The sequence below is a fragment of the Pyxicephalus adspersus genome, chromosome 7 (genome assembly GCF_032062135.1).
Source record: "Pyxicephalus adspersus chromosome 7, UCB_Pads_2.0, whole genome shotgun sequence".
NCBI classification, from domain to species: domain Eukaryota; kingdom Metazoa; phylum Chordata; class Amphibia; order Anura; family Pyxicephalidae; genus Pyxicephalus; species Pyxicephalus adspersus.
Window position 1 is genome coordinate 48,182,096 of NC_092864.1, and position 17,546 is coordinate 48,199,641.

Here is a 17,546-nt window from a genome sequence, read left to right on the forward strand (position 1 = left end):
ATAAGCTTAGTAATTGCCTTACTAAATGTTGTATTTTCTTTGCCTTTGTGCAGCAAGTCAGATAGAGCCCTTCCTCTCTAGATTAAATTTTCCCAGTCTACCTCTTTTATTTATTACATTTTTGTTCTTGTATAACAGAGACTCCGCATCACATCCCAGGGCATTCTGCATGTCGTCCAGACCAGTGGTGGATGTAACCAACAGCGGGCCTCTGTTCAGAACTGACTTAGTGCACTCTTGCTGACCTGACTTGGGACTTCCATAGGGGCCCCTTGTGACTGATGAAGGTTACATTTCTTGTGAGACGAGTACACCCTTTGAGTGACAAACTTTACACATCCCTAAGTTAAACCCTCGGTCCAAACTGATATCCAACCATCAAGGCATTTTGATTTTTGCATAGCTCCTCATAAGAGTCAGCCCACTGCTTGCATCAGGGCTAAAAGCACTGAGTGCTGCAATGTTTTCAGGAAACTAAGTATAACACCCTGGTAGGATTTTCCAGTAGCTATAATCTGCCTACATTGCAAAGACCCTTTGATGACAAAATGTCATAAAATGGTTTTTCCAAAAATCAGTTGTCTCCAAACATTTTTACAGTAATGACCATGTTTCTATTACTGGGTAGTAATGTGTTCTACTTACCTCTCTTCAGTCAACACAACACAAAAGGTTATATCTTTTGTTATAACCTCTTTTGTTCTGTTTTATAGGGAAATATGATTCTTGGTTGCAATGGCTGTTCATATCAAATTGAGGCTGTTGCAATGGTGAGTGGATTGGCACAGTCCAGTTTTTAAAGGGGCAAACTTTTTCAGCACATATGGAAGCTGAAGCATGCTTCTGCAGCCATGGCAATGTGGCTTGTTTGTGTATAATATAGAACACTGGGACAGACCTCCTTTTTTTTCTTTGCAGCATCATTAACTATAACTATATTTGCCAAAAAACATAAAAAACAGCATGATTTGTACCAGAAACCTAATATAAAATGATTGCAATTAGTTAATAAAATGGCAAACTGGGAAAAGAAAACTTAATTTGGTCCATATTTATATATGTTTTACTACTGTATCATAAGTAATAGTCATAAGTCAAACACAAAAACTTTATATAAGTAAATTAGGAAATAAAGCACTTTGTAAAAGAGCCCTGATAATACATACTTGTCATGCAGATATGTCAAAAAAGTCACTTGAACTGGCCAACTGCAACTATTAAAAATCCTACTACATAAAGGTGATTGTGTTTTATTATTTATTTTTTTTAAACCATAGAAAATTGTTTAAATTCACAATAAACAGTCAGTCAGTGCCACTGACCTGATCAAAGTTGTCCAGTGCAGCATGTAAATTAGCCAGCATTCCAGTTGCGGGTTCGTTGGTAATTTTGATTGCATTTTCCAGGATACCTTGTGGGATGATGTGCTCCTTCGGTGTTGGTGCTGGTTCCGCACTCATAAAGACACGGTAATCAGGGTGGCTTTTATTGCTGTATTTTTCCAATAATTTTTCTAACACACTTAGCCATTTAGCTACCAGGTGAATATTCTGTGAACAGATTTCATCATATCAGCTCATATATTATTGCTATTATTACTGCTCCTATTTTTAATTAAAAAAAAGCCACATAGAAAATTAAAATTTATACTTCCATATATTAAAGTGTGGTGGAGTTGCAGATTATGGTTTTGTACCCTGGACTATAAATTTAAGGGTGACTAATTCTTTCCTTACTTTCCTATTTATTGGCAGTGTCCTCACATTGCATTTTGCATGCAACAAGGATTTCTGTTGGATAAGGGTTTTATTAAGTGGGCACCTGTTCTGCAGCTTTCCTATAAGAAGTCTTTACTGAGGTTTCACTTGAAATGCCATCCTACCCACACCCAGTGTTAAACCTACCTCTGACCCACAAGGCCTGATGTCTGGCTATGCAACTCCCTGAGAAGCAAGCACATTTTTGTCCACATCAGGAATGCATGTTAGGTAATCTCTTTTAGCACTCATGGTACAAGTTCCTACCCTTTACTGGTATTGGTATAATACCCAACAAGGAAACCCAACGTTTTGACAGCTTGCATAGTTACAAACTTACATTAGCAAATAAAGCTAAATCCTATTGTAGATGTAGGCTCTATCTGAATGGCATTTATTTTCCCAACATTATTTTCACCTTTTTTAAAACTTGTTGGATGTCGGTGTTACCAGTATTACTGGTCTTCTACAGCCGCCTTGTAGCCACCTAATATCAACATACAGTTCATCAGCTGCATGGCAGTTCCCAGGATGGGTTTCCTAATGGTGACAATGGTGAACCATGCTTGCGCAATGTAAATCAGTGTGGTCACTAGTAGTCTTCATAGGGAAATTGCATGATGAGGTAATTATTATTATTATGAATAATAATAATAAACAGGATTTATATAGCGCCAACATATTACGCAGCGCTGTAAATAGGGGTTGCAAATGACAGATGAATACAGACAGTGACACAGGGGAGAAGGACCCTGCCCCAAAGAGCTTACAATCTAGGAGCTGGGGGAATTACCACACAATAGGAGGGGAGATATGTAGTTGGAAGTAGTGACAGTTTCAAAAGGAATCATCATCAACCAAAGTGACAGCACAAACAATTTCATGGCTTCAATGTACTGAATAACTGTGATAACTTGTTTCACCGGTTATTGTTATTTTTAATTCTTTTGTTGAACCTATTTTTCTTTAATAAAAAATGTATTGAAAAAAAAACATAGAAACTAAGGAGAGTGCCAGCAGAAAAAGACTAAGTGGTTCATATTTTTTGTTTGCCAAAAAGGTTTAAATTAACCTACTATTGACTAACTCATTACCTTTGCTGGACATTTATTCCAAAAAAAAACTAACCTTTTGGTAAAATATTTTCCAATATTACTTTTGAATTTCCCTCCTGCTAGTTTGGGGTTATGTCTCCAGTGGAATGACTAGAGTTGGTGTCTAATGTGGTAGATCATGGTACCCCCTCTAAATGGGGCTGATTTATTAAAGCTTTCCAAGGTTGGAAAAGATACACTTTTATCTGTGAAACAAAACCTGGAATGGATTTCTTAAAAGTCATTTGCTATTTGTTAGCAAATGATTTCAATCCTGGACCAGATGCATTATAGATTTCCTGGATCACCCAGGTTCACTGAAATGTATCTTCTATAACCTTGGAGAGGTTTACTAAATCAGGCCCAATGGAGGAGGTCTGAGGCAGCATCTTCCCTGCATCGCTTGGGTAGTCTTAAAAAAGCATCCTTGACTTCCCTTTAGACATGTCTCCTAATTGCTTGTCACTGTCATTCACTGGGTGATAAAGAGTGCTCTGTCTTAGCCACTACATAAGGGCCCCTGTGGGTCCTCTAACTTAGAACAAAGAAACATGTTGCAAAGTGTATGCTGTCATCCCCCACCATGGTGTCATCCTATGCAATTTACATTCCCCATGCTTTCCTAGTAACACTTCTTGAGTTCTTGATCATATATATATAAATTTATATAAATATATACCTTCATATTTAAAATTCCTTCCTACCCCTTTTCTACAACCTTAATGTACTTTTATATCTTTCATCATTTTTAAACTAAAAACTTTTCATATAAATCTTGGAATCAGGAACTGCATACTGTGTGGTGATCTCTCTTTTCACCTTTTAGTGCAAAGTAGAAGAACTAGTAGAGGGGACTTGAATGTCATCACTAAAAAAGGTGCAGATAAGGGGAGTTACTTATAAAGGTGGCATAATATTCATTTCAGTGAATGATTGCCAGTTCATTCTTAGTACCACCAGATTATTCACAAGTGTTGGCACATTTATAAAGCATGATTGCCACTTTGTTGTTGTTGTTACATATTGTTCACTAGATTGGTCATAAGAAAAACCATATTACTGAAGTTTCTTTCAAACATCCTGATTTGTATGATTGCCACTTTTCAAATATACCGTATATGGCTGCAATGGAGGTGAGAAGGCATACGTAACTTTTGAATATAGTGATCATTTACACTACCATCGTACAAAATTAGATCACACGTTTATAAATGTGCAGTGTTACAGCTGTAAGAAATACAACCTTATAAAAATCCTGGATATATAATAATAATAAACAAACAAGCTCTAATAAAATATATGGCCTTGTTCTCTTTTAAGCAGGTGTGAAGTATATTTGGGAAGATAGATGTGTTGTTGTTTTCTCTTTGTATTTTGTTCAGAATGTTAATTACGTCTGGTACACCATTTTGCATTATGTTTACACGTTTTAAATTGATAGTAAAATTGGTCAGCGTAGTGTGAAAAAAAACATTTCAGTTTGAAAGAAACACCAATGTACCGACTGTGATCAATGCTATCTTCTTGAAATAAATAAAAATCCCACTTTCAATCAGCACAAAATAACGAGAGTGTATCATTAAAAAGAAACATATTTGGACAGGTACCCAATTTCATTCCACAAAGCATTTTTGTAGAAAACGTTCTTTCTTGTAAAAGTGCAGTTTCCTAGCCTGGCAATGAAGCACTTCTATAACAAACAGAATCGGCTTACTTGAAGTATAACCCAGTGGCCTTCTTTTGATGCCTTTTCCATTGCTATTTCTGCTATAACTTCCTGCCCTTGACCCAAGGAAATATTGTGAAGTTTTCCTGAGTCAATGGTAAATCCAAGTCTGTCACCTATAAGATGCAAGCAATCATATCAGCAACATAAACACTCAACAGAGGGATAGGGTTTATAAACAATATACACTGCTCAAAAAAGTAAAAAGTAATACTGAAATCACATTTCAGATTTCAATGACTGAAGTATTGAATTTGAAAATCTTTAATAATATACCTTGTGTAATTCATCGAGAACAAAATGATAAACAGTCTGTGGAACTATCCACTGAAGGCTGAATTCAAAATTACACAGAAAATCAGAGTAAAAAATTGAAATCACAGAAAGGTTGAATTTCTGTGAATTTCATCACAGTAAATCCCAACATGGTTCAAAAGTGTGTATGGCTCCATCTGCCTTTAAGCACCCATGATAACATATTTGTGATGAGATGGCAGATAGTGCTCCAGGGGAACATATTCCAGACCTCATTCAGAACATCAGTGAGCCCTTGGAGGTGTCAGATGCACTAATACATAATGTTCCAGAGTGTCTCTGTCAGATTTAGGTCTGGGAAACATGGGGCAAACCAAACGCATCAATTCCTTAATCATCCAGGAACTATCTACGTGCTTAGGCCACGTGAGCCTGGGCATTATCCTGCACCAGTGTAAGATCTGACAGTGGGTTTGAGGATTGTATCCTAATATCTGTAAAAAGTCAGGGTACTATTGGCAAGCATGTGACTACCCTTCCATGGATAATGTCCCATAGACCATCACTGACCTACTGCCAAACTATTCAGGCTGGATGATATTGCAGGCAGCATAACATTCACCTCTGCAACTTTAGGCTCTTTCATTTCTGTCATATGTATTCAGTGTGAATCTGTGCTCATATGTGAAGAGAACTGGGTGCTAATGGCAAACCTGCCAATTTTTTGTTCTTTGGCAAATTCCAACAAATCTTCACAGTTTTGGGCTGTGAGCAGAGGTCCCACTACAGGACCCATATACCACCCTCATGGAGTCTGTTTAAGCTACACAGTGTTGAGCTGTGAGCATAGGTTCCAGTGTAGGACCCACATCATTGAGTGGTCAGAAACTTGCACAAAAGTATCCCGCTGGAGGTCGTCTTGAAGGGTTCTGGCATTGTTCCTCCTGTGCCTCCTCATACAAAAGTATAGCTGGGTTGTTATGCTTCTACATCCTTATTCATATACATCCTTATTATACAAGGCCTATGTCTCGGTATGTCTTCTTCACTCTCCTTAGCAAACTTTCTTGCATATATGGATGTACTGTCCTGGAGGATCCGGACTCCTTGCGCAACATGAGTGGGTTGCAGGTACTGCCTCTTGCTACTGTACAGCACCAGTAGTAACAAGGGTACAATCAAAGTGCAGAGCTGATAAAAAGTCAGGAAGAATAAGGAGCAAGATGTGGTCTGTTGCAAAACCATTCTTTGGAAGCTGGCTTCTGAATGCCCCCACTGTCCACCTGTACATGCTTTCATTTGCACCAAAGGAGGTGAAACTGGTTTGCAATCATTACACTTCCTAACTGGTTTGATTGATATCCCAGAAGTTGAAATGACTTGGTATTATACTGTGTGGAATAAGTTTTCCCTTAATTTTGTGAGCAGTGTCCAAAGAAATGCAAGAGATAACACAAATGGTAACTGTCGGATCGGCCATAGATGGTCTTATTAAGAATGGTGGGCAAGTACATATCGGCAAGTCCTCTCTACTCCTGGATTCTTTTCCTATTCCATTAGCAGCTTGCATAATGGACAGCAGTGATTTTAAAAAGGGCACATTATTAACATTACATTAAATACATAGTACTGTATTTATTGTCAAACACACACATTTGAAACATATTTATTGTTTTTAATGCATTAAATATGAACAATGCCCTATTCCTTATCAGATGGCTTAGTACCATATATTATAGTTTGGGAATCCTTTTTCATGTAGTAAATGTAAGTATTTATATACTACAGCATCTCTGCTGAAACCTATCAAAGCCTCCAAAAATATTTCAATTATTTTTTTAGACTGGATAATAAGATGTATGTGTATAAGATTGTGTTTTGAGATGGAAGATGACAAATACTCTTGAATCAAGGTTTCCCCGAACTAGGAGTGCTAGGTTTCCCCAAACTTTTATATGCCTAACTACACTTTTATAACTATTTTCTCTGTATATGTAAGTGATATTTCACTTGGCTGAAAGTGAAAAATCACTAGGGAATCCCCATACACGTGCAATGAAATCTAAAAAACAGGATTTCTGCTTGCACATGAGCTCAGAAGAACATGAAATCAGAAGAACTTCATCTCATTCACTGCAAAGAGAGAGTTTTGTGCCATATGTCTATTTACAGTTGCTCTGTGGCAAAAAATACTTTGACTATTTACTTTTGGGTGCATGAATAATATATTAAGAAGCTGTTTTTTTAACTGCCTTGTCTGAAAATATAAAAGTGAATGTATATACTGAAATGCATCAAATGTGATAATATTCTGCCAACCTTACCAAGTGTCTCTACATCTTTCAAGGGATCAACTCCAGGAGACAGAATAAAAACAATGGGTGTAGCTGGTCCACTCTCCTGAAAGGATCTAGCAAACTCGGTATTACGCCGTTCTACATATTTGGCTCCAAGTTTCTCTTCAACAAAGTTTCTGAAAAGTTTATTAAAGTTCAACATCTTTAGGTCATTTACCAAAATAGCATTTAATAAATATATACCTGCTTATCCCACTGTCCTTGTGATGCCACCAGGGTGACAATATTTTAGGACTCTTCAAAGAACATTTAAAATTCCTTGACAGGTACAGTAGATCACTTCTTCTGGATTTTACCTGCTGCAAGTAGGATTTCCATTACTCTGGACTTATATGGAAATCCAAAATCAGCCTAAAGCAGTCAAACGTTCTAAAGGCATAGGCCCCAAACCATGTGTTAGGAACACCTATCTTTCACCATGTTCACCAATCAATGAGGCATCATGATGCACTTTGCATGGTATATTTATTTTACTAATTCGTAGTGTTTGGACTATATGCCAATAATTCCTTGTTCTTTACTGGTTTGCAATATACCTGATGGCATAAGTCATTCTATCTGGTCTCAGTGCACGCATCAAAATCATTTTCTGTAAGGAACTCTTGTTTTTCCATTCCTGCGGCAGTCGTTCCCTCTCTGGGCATTCTGATTCAATCACCCTTTTCCATCGCTTAGGTGATCCTTCAATGTCCCTGTCTAGACCTCGGAATTCATCCATGAAGCTCATTGTCTGTACAGGAGAAGCATAAATAATACAGCTGTCCATATACAAGCATTTATTTAATCATCTGCAACAGCAAAAAAATCCAACAGTTTCTGGGTTCTTACAATTATGAATTCTGAACTAATAAAACAGACCTTTTCTTAGAGAATAAATTACTTTTCCTAATATTTGAGCTGTTTTTTGCTCATCTGTATTGTTTATGTTATGTTCTTGTAAAGGATAGAAAGCATGTAACCTGGTAAAATAGTGTTTATATTGTTTTTTTCTTGATTGAAAATCCTGTTCTAATATTACAGGTAATATATTTAGAAGTATCTTAACAGTTAGAGATCTACCAGTACTACTTTTGCTGGTAGTGCTGTATGGATTCAAATCAAGGCTGGGATGTTTGGTTGCCTTCCGTGTTTAAAGAATGTATGTTGGGGTTGATACCTTGGTGCTGGGTTGTTCAACCCCTGACAATGATGGTGGGTAATAAGTTCATTAGACAATCCTTTTGAGAGCATCCCACTTTTGGTTCAGCTCCAATAGAACTTTAGCCTCTTGCTTAAACTGAACACAGGCAACACTACTCTCCACCCTCCTATGTGACAGTTAGTCAGCATTATCAGCTCTGTGTTGTGAGCTGACCAAGAAAGCAGCAAGGTAGTAGGGTCATCTTAATGACCAGCAGTAGGATAGTTGGCTAAAATGACACCCTTTCACATAATGAGAAATTTTAACCGTTGCTTTTTTTTTGGCTGGTTCAACAGCTGGTAACAGAATCCCACCAAATTTAATTACCAGTTTAACTCACATAAGTAAAACAAAATAATAAGATGAGTGGCATATCTGTTAACGTAGGCAACCTAAAACTCAATTCCATTTTGAATATAAGTTGTACATTTTAGAGGACCAAGAAAAACTGACTAGTGAACCACCAGCAAAGAAAGATTTCACATCACATTAAATGTACCTTAATAGCACTCCATGCCGAATTTGAAAGAAAGTCCAGTGGACTATTATAGATATGGTCAACGTTAAAGCGCAGTAAAAAGTCAAGTTCTTGAGCCGAGATTTCTTTATTCATTATCAAAAGCTGAAAAAGTATAACACACATAGTTAGATAATTGGCATGCAAAATGTAAAGCCTGTCACAGGTTCATGTGGGACATGACGTGCCTATACACATTAAAGGAAGTCTCTCTTCCATCTGATGGAGGGCAAGCAAAGAGTTCACATTGTCTGAGCCATGGATCTACCAGCAAAGATGAAATATGAAGAAAGAATAATTCCTCTCTTTCAAAAATACCTAACTGTTTTTTTAAGGAAACCAGTCACCCATTTCAAAGCAACAAACACCAAAATATCCCTGCAATAACCTTATCCCTTTTCAACCAGCAGCCTGGCTTTTCCAATGTCCATGACCATTTCCTTGTCCAGTGAGTAAGCCCTTTTTGACCAATAAGTAGCTTTTGTTGAATAAAATGTTAGGAAAAAGATAGGAAAATAAGGTTTTTAAATACCTAAAGCATAGAAGTCAAGAGTAAAATAAAATGTAGGCAGAATATTTGAACGTTCAGACAGGTTTACTTTATAATACTGATAACAATAATATATTTTAAATTTTTTTTATTTATATAGCACTTTTAGACTTTTTTAGAAAACAATCCAATGCTTGTACCACAGCCATACAGACACACAAACATACTGGGGTAAGTCTTTTTTGTGTACAGAGGTACCAGGATTAGTAAAGCGGAAGTAAAGTTATTGGTGGATGGAGAGCTTTTGCACAGAATATTTACTGATTTTTGCACAAATACCTTGTTTTGCACTCTGCAGAGATGACAGGTCCAGGATCCTGTCACTGTTTTGTCCCCACTATCTTCACTGTCGAGGCTTTCAGATCCGCCATGATTTTCTACATTTACATTTTACCCAGCATCTATGTCTTTTCCCCATGCTACCAGGAATAGAGCTGGGCTCTATACTGCATGGCGCATTGTAAGCAAATGTATACGCTATAGATAAGGATTTAGAGAACTATGTGAGATGTTGCACGCACTTCTGAACTCAATGAAAACTAGCATTCTATAAACCTGCAATAAATGCTTGCTCAGCGAAAAACTAATGTATAACCGATAGACATAAATGATAGATGAAGTATGAATGTCTTCTGTCCATTTCTTGCTCTCATATAAAATTGAAATGGAAAAAATAACTATGAATATGTGACTTCATCCAAAAGAATAACATGATCTAACCGTGAATTGTTCTTTTTCTGACATATGTGTCTCACTAAATAAAAATATTAAAACAGGCAATAGACACTATTCCTATAGACACGGTTTCTCATTTGAAACATTGAAATGGCGTAAATTTAAAACATTCTTTACAGATGTTAGAGAATTCTTTGGCTAAAAATGAAATCCAGTAAAACTGATTAGTAGGAGGCATTACTGGCAAAGACATTAAACATTAAAACAACACAAATGTGCTGCAATTTAATAGGAAACAGCAATTGTTAGTTAAAGCGATGAGTATTATAAAGCAGCTATAACTGAATGTGCTCTGGTCTCACTGTAGGAATTATCATTTTCTAACTAGGGGCTTCATGTCTAGTTATGTGCTGGACTGTCCGACTACAATTATCTGGAATTTCTGATTTTGTTTTAATATTAGAAGTAATTCCTATCTTAAAAGATCCAGTTTGTTCAAGTATTATGTAATAAAGAATTTACATGTTTTTTTCCTAAATACTATTTTAATCTTTATAAAAAATGTTTTGATTTATATTCCCTCTCAGATCTCCTTCAGCCCCGGCAGCAGCTTCCTGTCTACATGTACTCAGTAGATGAACTTCATTGATCAGGATAGAATTAAATCTATAATCTCCACTGGAAATGCACGTGACTGGATAATTCAGAAACTACAAATAATCTGAATCCCTGAAAAAAAAATTATTTTCAGCCATTTGTAGCCAGTAAGCTAAATGCTACGGAATTCTTTGCCAGACTGACTTACAAATATACTGCAAAAAGCTCAAATGCTGCTGTTCAGGTCTATGCACAACACACACACACACCAGAGGACATACCTTCACCTTATGCTTACACATCTTAGTTTACACTATCCATGTGGATTTTCAGGGAGACAAAAGCAGTCAAAAAAGTTATCAGGAAGTGCTGACTTTCTTATTAGAAATCTTTACGAACAAATGACCATGGAACAACATATTAAAATATATTTTAATTGATAAATAATAAAAAGACCAGCTCATAAACAAGCAAACATAAAAGTAAATGACAATAATTATTATATTCGCCTTAAGATTTTATGTTAATTACTTCTAAAAAATAATTTTTATTACCAGTAGTAGTAAAAGTATAATTACAATCACTACTACAACCACCACAAATGCTACTAATGAAAAATAAGAAAATAAGTAAAAACTCAGCTGATTGCCACTAACCCAGTGTCAGTGCACATGTACTATACCTGAAAAACCAGCTGGGCCGTGAAGGTTATTTTATCCTTTTCAAACAGTCCTCTGCTGATGTATATGAATGTGGAATATGTCACACAGTCAATGAGGTTATTCACTCTCAATCGGACATCATCAGATGGTTCTGCTTGCTGCACAGCCTTGTGAAACACGGTATTAAAAGCCTACACATGAGAAATTAATTCACATTATGTCAATTAACAGTGAAGACCAGAGCAAGACAACTCTTAATAGCTCTACAATTAACCCTCCAGTGTTAGTGGAAATGCTTATTTGGAGCAGGTGTTATGCAAAATGAAGCCTTTAGATAGGTTAAACCTTCAACAAGCAACCTCACTTGTTTATTTATTTATATGAGGTTACAGTATATACCAAGACTGGGTAAACTGCAGTAAGTCACCAGTAAAAGGCATAGAAACATCAAAAGTTTTGTAATATTTAGTCACTTGGTGCAAGATCTGGAGAATTGGGAGAGTATGCCAATACAGTGTCCATAGTGACTTCAGTTATGTTTCACTTTTCTGGCTGGTGTGTGGTTGAGCATTGCAATGTGTCCGCACCACATTTCAATACTATCTCATTGAAAAATTGTTGAGGTATGCACGTCAGCTTTCAAAGGGAGCAACAATACTGGTTGCTGTTGATACTCCTGTTGATGACATCTTTTGAAAGCCAATCCACCATGATATATACATATACCTTTGCTATCCTTGAACACTGTACCTATTTGCTTTCCAGCAAAAGCAGAAGACCAGAATGTTTTAGGTGTATGGCCTCCTCTATGCTTCCATTGCAATAACAGTTGTTTAGATTTTGGTGTGTGAGGATAAAACCATGATTCTTCATTAGTCATTAAACATGCAAAAAACTTCTCCAGGTCCAATCATGTATTGCCAGAAGCTAACAACCCATTTAAACTTTAATGTTGTTCTGTTTTTGTATCAAATCATTTGATAGCCAATGTGTGCAAAATTTTGACAAATGCAGCTTTTAGAGAGTGGGTGAAAGGCTAAGATTGTGATGCTGATGCAAAAATGGAAATTGTTTATTGACCTCCAGGGGCAATATTTGGGATGGGCTAAAGTTTAACCTTAATGATTCAAGTATTAATGACCATGTAAATCAGGTGAGTCTAAATAATTTGTATAAGAACCTTGTAAATTTAAAATGTGAGGACAAGGAAGAAAAATGCATGCTGATTTCCAAGAATTCTGCAGACAAACACTACTGACAGCATGCCATTGAGTTCCCTTCTGTTGTCAGAGGAGGGCTATCACTTTTTTTGTACATCATAGACAGACAGACTTATAGCAGCTTTTAAAGAAACCTTTTTTTAAGTGTACTACTACTTAATAGCTTGCAACAATAAAGCATTGAATATTTCTTTGTTACCACCTTAAGAGAGAATTGGTACATGGGGCTGATTTTCTTCAAGTCATTCATAATGAAGTAGAGAAGAGAGGCTCTTGAAGCCACATGACGGTAATGTTCTCGGGCTTCATTGATCTTCACTTCATTGACTTTGGCTTCTAGCACCTGTGTACAAAAGACAAAAATCTTTAAAGTTCATAAGAAAGAGGGAAACAAAAAACAGTTTTGTTTGCCCTTTACAAGTCCATTCTGTTTCATGGTAAATCTACATTGGTTGCGGGGTGCTAAATAAATGACTTGAAACTCATCTTCTAGATAGTGTCAAGTTGTTGCTTGACTCACTGCATGGGGTCGCTCATATATTATTATAATTGCACAGTATTTATATAGCATCAACATAATACACAGCTCTGTACAAAGTCCATTGTCATGTCACTAACTGTCCCTAAAATATGACATACTGCTTTTCATTATGCTAATGTGTATTTTTTAATGTTTTAATATTACTTTTTTATATTATAAATAAAAAATAGTAATCCTGTGGTTAATACAGCATATACCATAGATAGAATTAGAATCTGCATAAAACAGTAAAAGCATTATACACCACCAAGCAATCACAAAAATGTTCAGACATGTTCAAATTTATTGGTCCATAATAATGAGCACTGGTGGCTCAAAACAAGTGCTCATTATCTATCAGTAGTTAACCTTAACACTGCCTGATTTTCACAAGCATTGCTCAGGTTAATTTTGCTTCCTGCAAATATAAGGTCAGGTTTGGCCACCCTGAGTAAATGAAAAGATTAAAATAATGTTAAAGAAACAAAGGGTTTCTATCTATCTATCTATACTTCCATTTTAATTTACCAAAAAATATATTTTTTCAATAGTTAATAGATTTACCAGTGGCTATGAAGGGGTGTTCCCATCCAAACACTTTATCTTTTTTCTTGGATGAACATTTAAATACTGTGCAATGCTGTAGAAACCATTTTGTGTTCACAAAGCCAGACAGAAATATTCATTGCAATGCTATGAATATTAGAAATCATATTTCATGCTCATAAGTCTAGGGGAATGTGCATAATTGGCTCCAAAATTTCAGAAACAGTATAAATGGTGTTAATTTATTTCCTTCATTGCTCTGTAACCTCTGCCAATAAATGTGCTACGACTATAAACAGTCTGAAAAAGTGAAGGTCAAGCAGCAAACAGTGACTCTGAATAATAAGCAGCAGCTAACTTTGTGTGCATTGTTAACTAGGAAGATTCAAAATGAATAGAACCACAGAAGTATTGAAGAGACATGAAGCCATTAAAAAAAATCACAACACCCTCTGTTGAAGTAAGAAAACAGATTTCATCCAGGTTAGCTATAGATTTTGTGAGGATGCCAGCAGAATATATTGCAGTCCCTTACCTGCTTCTGTTCTGTAGAAACTGAGATGGGTAATTTCAGTAAACTTCAACTTAAGTTCAGCTTCCTATATTTTATATATACTCAGTAAACTTCAACTTTAGTTCAGCCTCCTAAATTTTATATATACTCATCTAACATGCCCCGATCTCGACCAGTGGATCCAGTGCTTGCAGACTGTACAAGTTTCATGATATCATTCTGCTGTGGAATGAAAAGTACCCATGTCATCTAAGCAGACATGGGCAACCAAAGAAGGATCCCAGGTCTTTGCGCATCTTGTGATCATGGATTTAAGTAAGAAGAAAGTTGTTTGTTTGTGGGGGGGCAGTGGGTCAGAGTTCAGCTTTAAAGTCCAACCCTAGCCAAAACAGTTAAAGGCAACCCTCCGCCAAAAGTTTATACATGTAATATTGCAGTGAAGATGGCAAGTTGTCTTGATCCATTTCTCCCTTTGGGATTGAAAGCTGCTAAATTGCTTAGAATGCTAAAAATTGTGCATATGTAGTGTACATACTGAGCAGGGGTGTAGTCGATAAAAAAGAAGGGGGAACAGTACTATTCATGGCGAACACGCATCCGCATCATTCTTATGTGAACGTGCCCGCCCCACTACACCCTGCCTATGTGTCACTCAAGAGGGAAAAACTTCCCCCAGAGTAATGTCATGATACCACAATTCAGGCTCAGACCTGCAATGGGAGAGTGGGTGGGGTGTTCAGAGAGACACCCACCACCCGCCTGCAATTCCATACAGGAGACATGGTCTGCGGCTCTAGCCAGTGTGCCCTCGGGGGGGGGGGGGGCAAACCAGCCAGAGCCGTGGACCACCAAAGAATCATTCGAAAATAAGAGTGGGCACGCATGCCCATTCCCAAAAAAAGTGAGGGCACAGCGTTCCCACTGGTGCCTGGCCCACTACACTCCTGATACTGAGCCAAGCAACAAGCATTTTCAGGAAAGGTTAGTAGTAGCATTGCATTGTACTCCCAATACAGGTTTCCTTTATTAAATATGGATTGTCATCTAATATTATTAAAAAATTGTTATTGCAGACCTATAAATGTTCTACAGTATAGATAACATTTATGTAGAAGGGATCATTCTAGATTAGAAGACAAACTTACACTGCAGATAAGTACAAGGAGAAACAAATCAACAGTTGTAGAGATACAAAACAGATTTGTAGGTTAAATCAACATAATTATTGTGAGCTGAAATTGTCAACAAGGTTTGTGGTGATTTACCATCGTAACTCAGGGTCCCCCAATGTATGATTTTAATCAGGGATGATTGTGCGTCTTTCTATGCCTCTTAATTTTTGATAATACATTTCTTTCAAGTTACATGTTACTTTTTCCTTGTGGGGAAGATTGTTCTAATTAACCCAAGAATATAATTAGGCTCATGCATCAAAATTAGTCCTATTCGAGGTCCAAAAATAACGCTAATTTCATGGTACGATGCTGGATATGTGTCATCATAAATGGAAAAAAAGATCTGCAAGTACTTTCGTCATGAGGCTAGGTAGACCTAGTAAATATTGAAGTCAGTGTCACCGGATAGATTGATCTTAAAAGTCAAAGTACTTAGCAAAGTATAATGGTTACAAAGAAGATACCTTAGAGAGGCAGCCCTAAAAATGTCACCTTTTAATAAAATATACTGCTTATGTAAATATGGTACTCAGGATGCAGTAGAAACTGTAACAATGTGTAATTTTTTTAAAGCCACCTCCTGCAAAAATAGTTGGTCTTTTTTCTAAGCAGAAATTCTGGCCTCTGATTACATTCTCTGAGTTAGATCATTTTAACGTCAGTCTTCCTTCTATGCTTGCCATTTACTAAGAGTATACAGGAAAAGCAAAGTCAAAAGTTCTGCTAGAAACGATACTTAGAGATTTGGGCCACATGCTGGTTAGCTCTAAATTTTATCTTTAAAAATACAAAAAACTGTGTTCATGCGTTCCAAATATTACAAAGGGGGTTCCCAGCATGCTTTTAACGGTAAGAGTTTTTGGAAAATGTGCTGTGAAATCTTGTTTGTGCAAAGTCCTCTCCACATGCACCTTGCTATGGAAGCTGTGATAGACTGCTTTTTGTTTTTAGTAATGGTTTTAAAGTAGACCTTACACATATATAAAATAAAGGTAAGTCCGTGCTGGCTGACATATTACAGGCCATTCCCAGCTGTCATTTGGGATAGCCGTTGATTCTGTTCACTGTTCAGTAGGGATTTAGAGTCACAAAGTAAATTTTGTTACTGTAATTTTGTTTTTTATCTGTAGAACAAAGGGTAAGCTTTAAACTGCATACAATGTCAGTTAAAGAAACCTTACCATTAAAAACAATATATTACCTTTTGGTAAATATATATCACCTTAAATCTCAATCGGCCCTAGTTAACTCTTATCCCCTCCCTTTTTTGTTGCATTTAAAATATATACAATATTGTACATTTAGTTTGTAATGTGTTGTACCAGGAATATCACTTTATTGTCATAAATTAGACAAATATAATTTAACTACTGTATCTCTATTTTCTTTTAGCTAAGGATTGTCAAAGCATTCCTTTTGGAAAGTCCACAACAATCTAGGACAAAAGCCGGTTGCCAAAATATTCTCATTTTATCATGTTAGGTTGTTTTTGATCTCTAACATCCTGCTGTATAATTCCAAACAGACAGCAGTTCATCACAATGCTGGATTTACCTTCATTTCTATTTCGGCTGCTGTGTGTTTGGTCGTTTCCAGTTTTTCCACCAGGAGTGTGTCCCCCAGGAAATTACTTTCTGCTGCTGATAGGCGTGTCAGTAATTCATCCTCAAGCATTTTCAACTCAATTTTGAAATAATTCTGTTGCTTTGTGAGCTCAGACTGAAAAGAAAATGGCAAGTTTTAGACCTGTAATTCGAACAGTGCTAACAATGGGAATACACTTTGCTACCTTTTAATCTTCCTTATTATTCAACATTTTACAATAGTTCTAAAACGCTTAAGGTCAGGGCTAATATCCAGAGAGAAAAGAAAGTATAATTTAGTCCCTTATCCGGCACTTTTTAGTGACCATTTCATTGTTAATTCTTTCCATTGAAATGACAAAAATTCAGAAATGCTTTTTTGGTTGTTTTGCATTTTGTTTTGTTTTTTCATGAAATCTAGTGAAAGTTTTTTTCTTCGTTGCAGGCGCTTATGCTATAAAATATTTTACCAGAAATTTGTGATAATCCTAACATAATGCTGTCATATGGACAAACAAGATGCTAGGTTATTTGTCAAATATCTAGATTATTCACTTACTGCCAATAATGCTGTCATACTTATCAATAATAATTCAACTATTTATTATGCATGCATTC

At 36.4% G+C, this 17,546-nt stretch overlaps 1 protein-coding gene across 1 annotated transcript in view; it reads right to left on the reverse strand.

Moving 5' to 3' along the window:
- The window catches only part of LOC140336042 (dynein axonemal heavy chain 11-like), a 182,173-nt gene that overhangs the window by 28,964 nt on the left and 135,663 nt on the right, over positions 1-17,546 (reverse strand). The window contains exons 54-61 of the mRNA XM_072419096.1: positions 16,900-17,064; positions 12,793-12,933; positions 11,391-11,561; positions 8,869-8,991; positions 7,726-7,919; positions 7,157-7,305; positions 4,566-4,693; positions 1,323-1,550 (exon numbers count right to left, since the gene is read on the reverse strand). Coding sequence (XP_072275197.1) covers positions 1,323-1,550; positions 4,566-4,693; positions 7,157-7,305; positions 7,726-7,919; positions 8,869-8,991; positions 11,391-11,561; positions 12,793-12,933; positions 16,900-17,064 — 1,299 coding nt within the window. The remainder of the gene's footprint in view (positions 1-1,322; positions 1,551-4,565; positions 4,694-7,156; positions 7,306-7,725; positions 7,920-8,868; positions 8,992-11,390; positions 11,562-12,792; positions 12,934-16,899; positions 17,065-17,546) is intronic.